Here is a 13253-nt window from a genome sequence, read left to right as displayed (position 1 = left end):
ACAGGAGAGCACAAAGAAGGAAGCGGCGGCCGCCGTCGCCGGGGTCCCGCACGATCAAGCGGCAAGCTACGGATCATTGTTTCAAAACACATAGGATACGATGAGTCACAGCACAGCTGTGGATACCAAATAATTCTTCATTTGACTCATCCCAAAATATTTCCATGTCTTCTGTACAAACACTAGAAGATAAAGGCGATATGCATCCACAATGGAGGCCTGATTTGGGGAATCACTGCAATTGGTATTTAAAAAAAAAAAAAAAAAAAGAAATAGCCCTATAAGTAATCAGAAATCAAAATCGTCTGGTATCCCCCATCACAAGTATTCAACATTGAGTAGTAATATGTTAACTTGAGGTTCGTGAAATATGGGACGCATGGGCTCGAAAACAATAATTCTACTTTGAAATGTTCCCTTTTTAATCTGGTATTATTTTCGTGAATGCAGTATAATCCCCAATGATGACGACTTCACATTCCTAATTGTGCTCATGTGAACACAAATAGACAGCACTCACCAATGAGAGGGACTGCAAGGGAGGTGGGCGGTACAATCTTGGAAATAAGTAACAGGAACACGGTGAGTGCCAGCAGCACCGAGATACACAATGTCATCTTCTCGCCACAGTCCGATGGCAGGTAAAAGACCAGAATAGCCAGAGAGGTGATCAGCACACAGGGGATGATCATATTAATTGTATAAAACAACGGCTTCCTCTTGATAACAAAATCATAGGTGATATCGAGGTAAGTGATGTCATTCGGGTCCTCATTTTTACGTCCTGGCAGTGAGACGATGTCCCACTCTCCACTGGGTGTGAAGTCATCACGGCTGGCAAAGTCACTTGTGAGAATCAGGTCAACTTCTGTGTGATCGTACGTCCAGGAGCGGAACTTGAGAGTGCAGTTCTGTTGGTCGAAGGGGAAATTCTGCACCTCGATGGCGCAGGCTGATTTGTAGATGGCCGGGGGGAGCCAAACAATGTCCCCCGTGTTGGAGACCACAGTGTTGCAATAGAAGGACACCTCATACACACCATCGGCGCTGTGACCATATGTTATGGAGAAGAGGGTACGGGTTAGTCATGCAGAGGTGGAACAAACACAAATCCAGTTAATTGTTGATTGTATCTGACATGGGGCGTTTCTAGCCCAATTTTGGAGTGGAGCTCACTGTTCATGTTGTTAGGAATTAGCCAACACTTTTTTTTCTAGCTCAGAAACGTTTCAGGTGGTCAGACAGCACCACTGTCCTCTGTTTGAACTGGAATGGGTTTTTTTTTTGTAATAGCTAACTATCATCCATTTTCTGCAACGTTAGCTGAAGCCTATTTTAGCTTCCACTGGGCGGGAGTTGGAGTACGGATCACAGGGGAACATATCGGCAAACAGCCATTCACACCTATGAGCTCTATGAGTCTTCATTTAACCTAACAGATGATTTTGGAATGAGGGAAGAAGCAGCGGTACCTGGAGAAAACCTACACATGTACAGAGAACACGCAAGCTTCACACAGGGAGGCCGGAGTGGATAAACGAAGCCTGAACCTTGGAAAGGTAAGGTCGAAGCGTTGGCCATTAAACCACCATTCTGCCCTAACCTCAACTGGAAAGCAAATGTGACCTCCTTGCACTCACTTGTTGTAAAGCACAATGTCAGGAAGCCAGAGGAGTTTGGAGGGTATTCGAAGTTTCTTAATGCCTTCGTACTTTTCTGGGTCCCATCTTAGCCGATAATCATTCCACTCCTGCGGAAAGACGCGCGGGTCAGCAAAATAAAATGACATCAATTTCAAAGGATGAAATAATGGCGCAGGGTGAGCATCATTTACCTGAGACAGCCACAAGTTGGTCGTCATTATTTGCTCCCGTTCATTCTGTAAGAGACCAACAATCCCATATTATCACCTTTTCAGTTATTACAATTAACAGCCAGTAGGTAAAATGACTCATTCAAGTTGGGTCTGTTAGAGCAAATCAGTTTAACATGATTATTAATGATGAGGAAATAAATATTAGCAAATTATGACGAGCTGTTTGAAAGGTTGGAAAGCAATTTATAAAAGCCAGGCGTTTTCTTCACTTCAGTGGGTTTTCACATGAATGAAAGAAATTTGTATTCACACCATGAAGCAGTGTCATAAATATCGACAGGGCTTGTTTTTCAATAAAAGCGTGGCAAAAGCTTGCGTCCCGCCAGAGTTAAGTGCTAGCTTGCTATCTAGCTCCATCAGTAAAGCGGCATTGACCATCCCGCCGTGTCCCGCTTCTGTGGGTTCAAAGGAGACTTCCCTGACGTCGCAGCCTCGTGGGAGGAATTTGGCGGATTCGGCTGTGCCCATCTGCGCACTTGTTGCAGGGACTCTTCTGTCCCACACATCAAGGACAAGTTTACTCAGCCTCCTGATGCCATTGCAAAAAGCTAAATAGTAGCAACTGGCTTGTACTGTAGGCCAATGGGACCATTCCTCAGAGATGAAAAACAAGGAAAAAGAAAATGACTTTGCTGAATGCAAGATCCATAAGATGAGCTTCGAATGTGTTACGTGAAGCTTCATTTAGAAATGCAAAAGTGGATTTAATAAATAACAGATTAAGAAATAGTAACATAGTTCCTTGCGCTTCATTTAGAAATGCAAAAGTGGATTTAATAAATGATAACAGATTAAGAAATAGTAACATAGTTCCTTGTGGAGTTCAGGGTTTGTTTTTTTTTTCACGGATAACCTATAAGGCAAGGCAAGTCAGTTCTGTTTTAATAGTTTTATTTTATACACATGGCAACTCAATGCAAGCAAAGACAGAACACCTAAAAGCATTGACAAACCCAACAGCTAACGAGATTCAGAGCCAACGCAGAGAAAACAAATGTAGATTGGATGAGGTCAAATAAGTCTACAAAAGCCCCATGTTCAAAATTCTGGGTTTAATTACAACATTTTGATGGCTTCTGTTCTTCTCAGGCTATAAAACATAAACCATATCTGAAGATAATAAAATGAAGTTCATCATCTGACTCAGCTGACTCATTAGCAAGTCCATTTTTCCTGTACGGTGGGCTGTAGCAAAATGTATCAAATGATGCTGAACCGCTAGCCTCTCTCCCTTGGCAAGTGTACGTTAAAACCAACGTAAGTGAGACAATCACAATGACGATGAATATACTCACAACACTGATGAGCTGGGACAGTGATACCCGAATAGAGATGGTGACCTGTTGGCTCTTATTGACAGCCGGTCTGATCAGTTTGTTGTAGCGTTCGGGACCTAACAAGAAATTGACCAGCCGCTCCTCAGCACTCTCTGCCCTGCTGCCTGGAGATTCACAACACATTTCATACATTCATTCTCTCATTTCTTTTTTTTTTTTTTACTTCAATTTAATGGGGTGAGTGGAAGTGGTGGAAAAGTACATTGCGTCAAACTGATGGATATCATTCTACTCATTGGAATTACACATGTAAGCAATTTCCACCCATTTTTTAATGACATTTTTGAATTAACATGCAAACTCCACAAAGGAGGGCCCAAGTCGAGATTCATAAGCAGGACCTCTCAAGTTTTGCCTCTGCATTATATGTCATCCATCCATCTATTTTCCGATCCGCTTTATCCTCACAAGGGCTGCGGGGGGTGCTGGAGCCTATCCCAGCCGTCTTCGGGCAGTATACGGGGACACCCTGAACCGGTTGCCAGCCACTCACAGGACACACATAGACGAACAAACATCCATGCTCACACTCACACCTAGGGACAATTTAGAGTGTTCAATCAGCCTGCCATGCATGTTTTTGGAATGTGGGAGGAAACCGGATTACCTGGAGAAAACCCACGCAGGCCCGGGGAGAACATGCAAACTCCACACAGGGAGGCCGGAGCACTGTGCACTGTGAGGTGGACACGCTAACCACTGGACCACCAGGCCGCCCATGTCATGCAATGTAAATACAGTTGCATCCCAATATGAACGGAATTTGCTTCAAGGGTTGAAAATAAAAGTGTTGTCCTTAAAATCCAAATAAAAGTAGTTTATATGATGCAATTCATATGACGTGTTCATTGCAAATGCTTTGAAATTGTCTGACTTAAAATGACAAGTTATGGTCGTCCACTGAGCCACCACGTATCCAAAGCAACATGCTAGAAGACACAAACATGGATTCCATCATTTAAATAATTGAGACCCTGACTTGAGGGTATCGCTGTCTTGAGTACAATGTGGGATTCTGTTTTCTGTCATACAACATCTTCATCAGACGAATTGTTGTGGAGTAGATGTCAACTTGTGTGGTTTCAACCACAATAAGTTATTTATGTAAAAAAAAAAAAATGAGACGTCTCTGGAAAATAAAGCAAGTTGGTCGTCCTTTCTTCAAATCGGATTTCTGCTTCCTTGATTATAGGTTAAAAGAGCCATCGGTAAATTATTAAGAGCGACCATCTGCCTCTAGGTAGAGATATTTTAAGTTAATGGACACCACATACAACCAGGTCAATGCAGTTGGCTGCGGAGGAAATTGAGGAAATACCGCACAGCCATTTATGTATACACTCGCTGGACTATTTCGTACCGCCAACCTCCAATGAGATTTATTATAAATTCTGCAGTCTAAAACTCTTCCTCAGCATAGACAATATCGCAGTGCTGGGCGTTATTTCTAATCGTGGTTGATGCTAATATTGCTGAAGAAGGAAACCGACAAATACTCTGGCGATTCATCAGTCAATATTTCTCAGCATGATGTTGTATACTATTTCAAATCACAACCGCAATAATAAACATACACGTTTGTTATTGTTTATTATTATTATTATTGTTATTATTATTATTATAGCAAAATTGAGCCTTGCTATCCTTTATTTAGTTCTTGTATTGCTCTCATTCGATATAGTTGTGGAAGTAAAGTGATCTCTTTGTAATATAGTGCCTATATTATGTAATACACAATGGGGGACATTTATACTGGATAAGTGATTCATTGACACAATTGTTTCTTTGCCAGCTCCAAACATCTAGCCAGAAAATAACCCAGAGAAGAGGAAATAAGAAGGGGCAGTCGATCCCTCCTGGATTAAAGCAATTAAGGGTGCCAAAATCCGGTCCTCGAGAGCCCCTTCCCAGCCTGTTTTAGATTTCATCCTCCTCCAACACACCTGATTCAAATCATCAGCTGGTCAGCAAACTTTGCAGAAGCCCGATAAAGATCCTGATCGTTTGAATCAGGTGCGATGGAGGAAGGGGACATTTAAAACAGGCTGGATAGGGCTCTCGAGGACCGGAGTTTTAACACAATCACATTGATGCGCAGTGCATGCAGTCGTGCGTGTGAGCACCACGAACAGCAAGACAAAGAACAAACAAATATATTCTCTAAATCCAGAAGGGAAAGCATCTTACTTGTAAAACAGAGTGTACATAGCAGTAGAACAGCGTTGATTCTCATCCTCATCCTTGATCAAACTTAAGGTAAAAAGAAACACTTTGTTAAAATATAAAAAGGAAAAGAAAAAAAGGGAAAAAAATACATTCTTATTCGTACAACTGTCGCTCTGGTGACATTTCGACTGCTCGGGTTGTTTGCGGCAATCACAGGCACGAAAACTTGAGTTCTGTCATTTCTTCTATTTGACAGCAAATTTAGCGAAAGAAAGGTCACTACTACTTTCGTTAGTTCGTCTTACCTTCGGAGGAAAATGTCAGTGCTCGCCTTGAGTTTAGATTTTTTTCTCCTCGGATAAATCGCCAAGTAGTCTAATTGCTGTGTATTTGAGATGCGTCTTCTGAGGGCGTGCGCGCACCTCCCCACTTGAGACCGCTCAACTGTGAGGTCCACGAAGATCACCGGGCTAGAGCCCTGAGGAAGGGGGAAAGTAAGTGCGTGCGCGCGTGCCTCCGTGGTGTGGAAGTGGGGTAGGGAGGGGGAGGGGGGCTGCTTTGTTTATTACTCGCGTCATAACTTTGAGTGAATGTTCAGTTTGTGCTCGCCTTTCTCGTACATTTACAGCGGAGAAATGTCAACTAGTGGGGCACTTCAACTAAAAAAAAAGAATGATATTAAAAATCATGCATCATTTATTAATATATTCAACACACAAACTCCCTACAAATCAGGGGTGTCAAACTCCCGTGTCACAGGCCAGTTAATTATGGTTTCTCTTACAAGAGCGGCTGCGATGATAAAAACCGTGGGTTCATATGTAGTCACCGCATTACATTGTCACATATAACCTACAACAACGGTCCCAGAAAATGATTGTTATATGGGCCTAATGTCTCTAGTTAGCAATGAGCTGAATTCCAAATCGGAAGAAAATTGTGGCACACAAATATTTAACTGTATTGTACCGGGTGTACCAGTAGAATTCCAGGACTGGAGTAAAAAAAAAAAAAAAAAAAAAGACATATTTCAAATTCAAACTACCCGTAAGTGTTCCCTTTCCAAGTGATTTCTTTCCCAGCATTGTCTGCCACATCCTCAAGCACTCTTGGAAGGAGTCTTTGGCCGCTGCCCAGCTTACAAACCACCCAACCCCTTTCACCTCTCCCAATAGTGCTGAGCCCATGGGAAGGGGGACCCACGTTGCTACTTTGGGCTGATCCTGGCCAGGCCCCATGGGTGCAGGCCCGGCCGTTCTTGACAACAAGGCCCGCCTCCAGGCCTGGGTCCAGAGGGCATCCCCAGTGATCAGCGTCTGAGCAAAGAAAATCTAAGTCCATTTGTGTTATTTCTCATAAGAGCCATGCTTTGTCTGGACCGTCACGTAGAATCTGGTTGCCAGGGGCATAAAGCCCTGCAGACAACTTAGCTCCTACGATCATTGGGACACACACAATTCCTCCATCACAGTAACGTGATGGCTCACAGAGAGGTTTACCATTTATACTTCTCAAAACGCAACTCTTAAGAAATGCTCAAGGTACACATACAGAATAATTTGTGCTTCCGTTTCTAATTATTCTATTCAGGATCGTACCGAACTGTTGTTTGGTGCATGTTTCATAGTGGCTGTTATTATAAACGCCATTGTGAGGTTCAATCAGAGCTTCAATTAACATCCCGAGAAGCAATATATTGTTACCTTTTTATGCTTATAATGTACAGTACAGTGTTTTGCCAACCCCACTAAACACACAGAATAGTGTCACTTTGCCGCACATTTTTCTGCTTGTCTGAGAGCTACATCCAGTGTATTTTTTTTAACAGTACAACTGAGTCCACAAAGATTTGTCATCCTGGTAAGAGGAGATTTGTGTCCCAGTCCGCTCTAATGCAGAAGGAAGATGCTTGAAACTTTATTGGTTCATGCATGGAAGCAATAAAGAAAATACATGAACTCTCTGCTGATTTTGAAGGCATACTTGTTACTCATAAACATCCATTTTAACTTCAGTGGTGAGAAGGGATTAATTGCACTGGCCCTGAGCGTGCATTGTGTATTATTTTGGGGCCGTGGGGGATGGGGTTGGTACTCTCAAGCCACGCGAGTGCATCCTGTGTCTAATGCAAACTAGAGCGAAAATGAGTTTCAATGTTAATACAATGTGCTGGCAAATTACACTCGTCAACAGGAAATGTTAATCAGAGATGTCCCGAGGCATGTTTGACGTCAATCTAAAAAAAGGTTTTGTTTTTGTAGCTTATCAGGTTTGTCAGATATATATATATATATATATATATATATATATATATATGACTTATAAAAGCTTGTGAAATATGGATTTTACCATGTGTTGTAATTTATAGGTATGACATCTTCGAAAACAAAAATTCACTTGTTGCTGACCCGAACGCTTGATTAATTACTAAATATATCACTATATTAAAACAGTGAGTGGTATGTGGTCAACTGGTTAGCCCATCTGCCTCACAGTACAGAGATCCTGGGTTTGATTCGGGGGGTCACTGCTGATAAGCGAACACTCCTCTACACAGAATAATTCACTAGTTTTCAAATGGGTAACTATATGACAGCAGCAACCTCCACAATCCATCAACAAACACGTATGGAGGCCCAGATTTTGGTGTGACAACCCTCATAGTAGAGTCGACAATATCTTTGCCTATCAACACAAAAAAATTGTTTTCAATATCCCTGTTTTGGGTTTTTCTAAATCCTGTATTCTGCATGACCCTCAACCCCTTGCAGCAAGGCCCATGGAAGTGGAGTGTAATGTGGCCCCCGCTGGAGACTTTCATCTGCAGTAAGTGCACTTGTGTGTCCATCCATCCATTTTCTTTTCCACATATCCCGTTCAGGGTAGCTGCAGCCTATCCCAGCCCACTTTGGCTAAAAGGCTGACTACACCCTGGTCTGGTGAAACAGAAGACAGAGTATCAAGAAATTAAACCACTACAGGAGTGACCCACATGTGTTGTTTCCCCCTGTAAAATGTTAAAGGACAAGCTAATACCTACCACTTGCTCCATTGGGCCATCATTTTCCATGATGATTGTTGACAGAACATCGCTCGAAAATCATACAACTTCTTTCATATACAATATACCACAGGTGTCAAACTCAAGGCCCGGGGTCCAGGTCTGGTCCACCACATAATTTTAGGTGGCCCGCGAAAGCAAATCAAACATGTCAACTTCTACGATAATTGCTAAATTAGGTACCAAAATGTCAACTGCTCATATGTAATAAATAAGCGAGATATTGTAAGCATTTTCTTGTTACCATTCCATTCATTACACGAATGTAAACAATCGTTGAATGAACCATTATTGTTGACTTCATTATATGTTTTCACAGTCATAATGGCCCTCCAAGGGAAATGGACACTACAATGTTGCCCACTACTAAAATGCATTTGTCACCCCTGCAATATACGATACTGTGCATACAAAATGCAGTGCAGTGATAACCATGCTGTGACTCATGTTCACCACCAGGTAGCAATAAAACCCGCATGACTGATTCTGAAAACCATGCAGTAATATGATTTTACAGTACTTGTACTCTAAAGTATACATTTATTACTGGAGTGTATTATAGTCCAGTTGGGTTTGTTCAACAAGCGAAAGGAAAATCATCATTGAATTTGACCGTTCTTCAGCCTTCATGAAATAAATGAAAAGGCCCCTGGCTTAAGTCAGGTGGTAAAAACTTCAGCGCACGAAAGAAGCCACTGCAAAAAATGGATGCATGGGTAACCAAATACGCTTATGAAAGCATATTATTTGAGCCAGTGAATGTTGTACTTCAATAGCTAGCGATGCACAGTGATTTTGTGTTTATTTGGAGATGTAAAATGATTATTGGAAACCAATGACTGGAAAAGACAGATTATTTTAATTGGCAAGATTTTACTTGCCTGTAAGAATATGGGAATTCTCTTTATGACATTTTGGATATGCTTGTCATATAATCATTGCTAAGATTAAAAAATACATCATTTTTTCAAAATATGAAGATGCATTTTCCACATGTGCAGCTTGAAGTCAAGTCTTTTCCCATGACACAATCTCAATTTTTAAATGTTTTCATAGTTGAAGAGAACAGGAAACTGAAGCAAGAGCAACAAAAACACACCAGTGGTCACTGGAAAGATTCAACACCTTGAACTTTAACCTTTCAAGATTTTTTTTTTCTTCATGTCGAGTCATATTGATTGTCTATGTCCATTGTATCACATCCTATTTGGAGCTGTTTCCCGGTCGAGGGGCTCCTGGGTTGCCTTTGCCCTCAGCGCCTTTGACTACGCTGAGGGGCTTGTGTAGGGATGAGCTTGCCTTGCTGGTCACATCATGTTCAATCTTGTTCCTGATGGCAATTTCCAGACCCTTTTGGAAAGACAGCAAATGGCTGATAAGCTTCAGACTACACAGTAAATGTAGTCAAATACATTTCCCCCCCAAAATAGTAACATTTGAGAGTAAAATATTTTCAATATTTTTCACAGAAAAAAAACGGAGCGATATTTACTCTGGGGAAAAAACATTTTTTCACTCAAAAATTCAATGTAAATTTTTCAATTATTGTTCACGTAAAGTTTGCTTGCATCGGATTAGTTTATTTAACAAAAGTCATTCAAGGATGGGGGAGCGAACCAACAACCTTCAGGTTGGGAGACGGCCACACTTGCACTTGAGCCATGCTGCTCCGACTGCGTGTGGGTAAATCGCTGGTGTCAAGCAGAATACAGTCAAACCTCGGTTTTCGAACGTCTCGGTTCTCGACCAATTCGGTTTTCGACCAAAAATTTCGATTTTTTTTTATGCCTCAGATGACGAGCAAATTTCGGTTCTCGAACAAACTGAGCGCACTTGAATGCACCATTTGACTCCTCTCGCCTTCCTTACACGAGGAAGTGACGCTTCCTCGGGCAGACGAGGAAGTGACGCTTCCTCGTGTTGCTTTCCACTGTGAGCAGACGTGTTCAAAAAACATTTTTATTTTAAAAAGAGCGTGGTTTCGGTTTTCGAACAATTCGGTTTTCGAACAGCCTTCTGGAACGGATTATGGACGAAAACCGAGGTTTGACTGTATTTGTACCGCCAAAAAGCGACCCATACTATTTGGAGTCTCCTTTTGGAGACAGCAATGTCAAAGAAAACGTGTGTAGAGCTACAAGGGTGGAACAGTCTGTTGGGCTGCAAAAAGAACTTCTGTGAGGTGAGATGCACATTTGCTATATGCTTACTGAGCTTGCTTGTGTTTCTCCCTGACATTTTAACAACTGATTGCATTTATCACAACGTGCATTGAGCAGCAATGTTGCGACCAGTGCTACTGAGCCAGTGACGGCGTGTCTTTGAACCCAAGTTGGTGGGACTCTGATGGTTGAGTCCCCTCCACAATTAAACAAATAACTATCCCACACATTGAAAAAAAATACATTAGAAATACTAGGCTTATACAGCGCTATGGACATTCTTAAATAATACTGCATATCAGAAGGAGGAGTCACAGGTGCCTCTCACCATGGCAAAGCCGTGGCTGCCCTCTGGCTGTGAAAATGCATCTTTAGACCAACATAAATGTTTATTTTATTGTGAGTTACAAATGACATCAGAGAGGTAAAAGGTGCAAAATAACGTTCATATAGCAGAAATCAAGCAAAAATCCATTTGAGTAATTTCTCCGGGAAATTCTCCCATCTTATTTGGAACTTGCTGAAGCCATAAAATAATAAGCTCATGATTATTTGCTAAAAATTATAGTTTGAACATCACATATCTTGTCTTTGTAGTGGATTCGATTAAATATAGATTGAACATAATTAACAAATTATTGTATTCTGTTTTTATGATTGTTCAACTTCATTGGAATTAGGATTATATTTAAAATTGAAGGATGATCATAGTTAAATAAATGCAGAATATTTTAGTATATATTTTTTTGATTAAGTCATCATAGCTTTCATACAGTACATTACTCGCAGGTCAGTTATAAACAAGAGATCGACAGCTGCTTCGCTCAAAGATCTTACCTTCTTCAGCTTCTGTTGTTGTATCACTTGTGCCTTCTTGGGCGCAATGATTCTCCCTTTAAGAAAAAAGTAAACAAATATGTACTTATTTATTTTTCCCTGAACTGCAGTCACCATTTTTGTACAGCCCTGGAACAACAACAACAACTCCAAATCTCACCGTGTGTTGGCGGACGCAAAAAAAGTTGTTCAGTATGCCCCAGCTTTGGTGACATTTGAATAGAAGTACCTTAGTACATAAAATACCACTTGATAGATTGTTACTACAACTTGAAGGCTGATCTTGGTCTTTTCCCTATTATGTCGTTATCAGGCGTCATAGGAATTAATTTGCGCATTCCTTAAGGTCTATTTGGCAAGGAGTATCCCAGCCACTCAGTCAATGACGTGATGCGGCGCATGGAACCTACATGGAGGCCGCCGAATCACAGATCCAAACGTACCTACTATAAGTAATTCCCCATACATACCTTTTGAAAGGCACCGTGAATAAAACAAGACGATGACTTAGCTTTGTAATGTTTGGGAGAATGGCTCGAACGGTGTCAACAGAGGCACGTGCAAATCACATCATGCGGTGATTCAACCACTGATTGTTTCACGTTTTGTTTTTCGTGTGAGCTGCTAACTGGTAAAGTATGACATTCTCACCTCCTTTTTTTGGACCCTTCTGTTTGTTTTGTTGTTGCTTTTTCGCTGCTCCAGGGCGTTGAGTTTTAAACTTCTGCGACCCTTGTGCCATTTTGGCGAACCGGAAAACAATACACCACAGGTCTTCTTCTGTTATCGCGTACGTCGTCAACTTTTTACTTGACCGCCACCTAGTGGTTCAATTACGATATTAACATCGTGCGACAATGACAAAAACAAATTATTTCACCGTGGTTTATTTTTTTTTTTTCTTATGTGAAAAGACTGTACCTGATTGCATTGGAGCCATATACACATATTAAACAACAACAACAAAACAGTCAACTACTTCCACATCACTAAATTAAACAACGATCAAGTGGTTATCAATAACAACATACTGATACTACAGTACTTCCATAAAGAGACCCCCTGAACTAAACTCGTACTTTCCATGGAGCAGGTGACACTAAAAATCATGCTAAAGTCTGGCACATAGTCGGGCATGTCGGTAATACATTTTTTTGCTTAGTTTGTTTAGTAACATAAATGGAATTTTATTGTACAAATCCCTGGAGACCCAATATAACATCCTGAACCTAAACTAGATGAAAAACTGAGTGCTACAACAACATATTTGTGTCACTTTCAATTCTACATACGTTTGAAAAGATGTAGACAACATCTGTCGGTAATGTTCGGCAGTTCTTTTTTTTGATCCACTGTGTGAGATGGTGCTTTTTAAGTCCTTGCGTCCGTGCTTGTCAAAGTTAGTCGGCAGTGAGGTAGTGTGCATGGTTTAATAGGCCTTTCCAGTAAAGAGAAGCATCGGCCTTTCATCACTTGGAATTACAATATCATGAAAAAAAAACTTTGCACTGGAAATCATTATGGTGTAAACAAACATTTAAGAGTGCTCATACTCATAGATGGTCAAGGACGGAGGAAAATAAATAGTATCCTACACATTTGACAACCATAACGTTGCCATATACTGTATGTCTTGGTCAGAACTGCACAATACAACACAAATCCATGTAGACAGGTGCTTGTGTTTGCCAGTAAGTAGCATCATTGTGGAGTAAACAGAATTTTAAAAAATACAATCAAAGCAACAGGATTATTGATTTAAGCACATAAAATAGGGGACTTCATAAAACAAATAGTATACAATAATTACCTCT

At 41.0% G+C, this 13253-nt stretch overlaps 2 protein-coding genes across 3 annotated transcripts in view; both read right to left on the bottom strand.

Moving 5' to 3' along the window:
* chrnb5a (cholinergic receptor, nicotinic, beta 5a) overlaps positions 1-5910 on the bottom strand; it is a 15708-nt gene extending 9798 nt beyond the window's left edge. The window contains exons 1-6 of one of the 2 annotated variants that reach the window (XM_019889026.1): positions 5685-5910; positions 5401-5463; positions 3172-3317; positions 1835-1879; positions 1641-1750; positions 521-1047 (exon numbers count right to left, since the gene is read on the bottom strand). In XM_019889026.1, the coding sequence (XP_019744585.1) occupies positions 521-1047; positions 1641-1750; positions 1835-1879; positions 3172-3317; positions 5401-5452 (880 nt within the window). In that variant the 5' untranslated portion in view covers positions 5453-5463; positions 5685-5910. The remainder of the gene's footprint in view (positions 1-520; positions 1048-1640; positions 1751-1834; positions 1880-3171; positions 3318-5400; positions 5464-5684) is intronic. The other variant, XM_019889027.1, reaches the window with a different exon arrangement.
* Positions 5911-9276: 3366 nt separating this feature from the next.
* Positions 9277-12224, bottom strand: cunh19orf53 (chromosome unknown C19orf53 homolog). The gene is made up of 3 exons (XM_019889150.1): positions 12091-12224; positions 11440-11495; positions 9277-9790 (listed from the first exon to the last, which is right to left on the bottom strand). The coding sequence occupies exons 1-3, from the start codon at positions 12179-12181 to the stop codon at positions 9644-9646; spliced, it is 294 nt and encodes a 97-aa protein (XP_019744709.1). The 5' UTR covers positions 12182-12224; the 3' UTR covers positions 9277-9643.
* Between the last annotated feature and the right edge of the window lie 1029 nt (positions 12225-13253).

This window comes from Hippocampus comes, unplaced genomic scaffold, assembly GCF_001891065.2.
Source record: "Hippocampus comes isolate QL1 unplaced genomic scaffold, H_comes_QL1_v1.1 scaffold86, whole genome shotgun sequence".
In the NCBI taxonomy this organism is placed as follows: Eukaryota; Metazoa; Chordata; class Actinopteri; order Syngnathiformes; family Syngnathidae; genus Hippocampus; species Hippocampus comes.
The sequence above is the reverse complement of the archived record's forward strand: the minus strand, read 5'-3'. Positions and strand labels throughout refer to the sequence as shown.

Bases quoted from the DNA above. Each gene is read 5' to 3' on its own strand.
- cunh19orf53 (XM_019889150.1), bottom strand. From the start codon at position 12,181: ATGGCACAAGGGTCGCAGAAGTTTAAAACTCAACGCCCTGGAGCAGCG. The intron at 11,496-12,090 runs GTGAGAATGTCA...TTTTTCTTAAAG, and splicing joins GAAGGGTCCAAAAAAAGGAG to GGAGAATCATTGCGCCCAAG. The intron at 9,791-11,439 runs GTAAGATCTTTG...TCTTTCCAAAAG, and splicing joins AACAACAGAAGCTGAAGAAG to GGTCTGGAAATTGCCATCAG.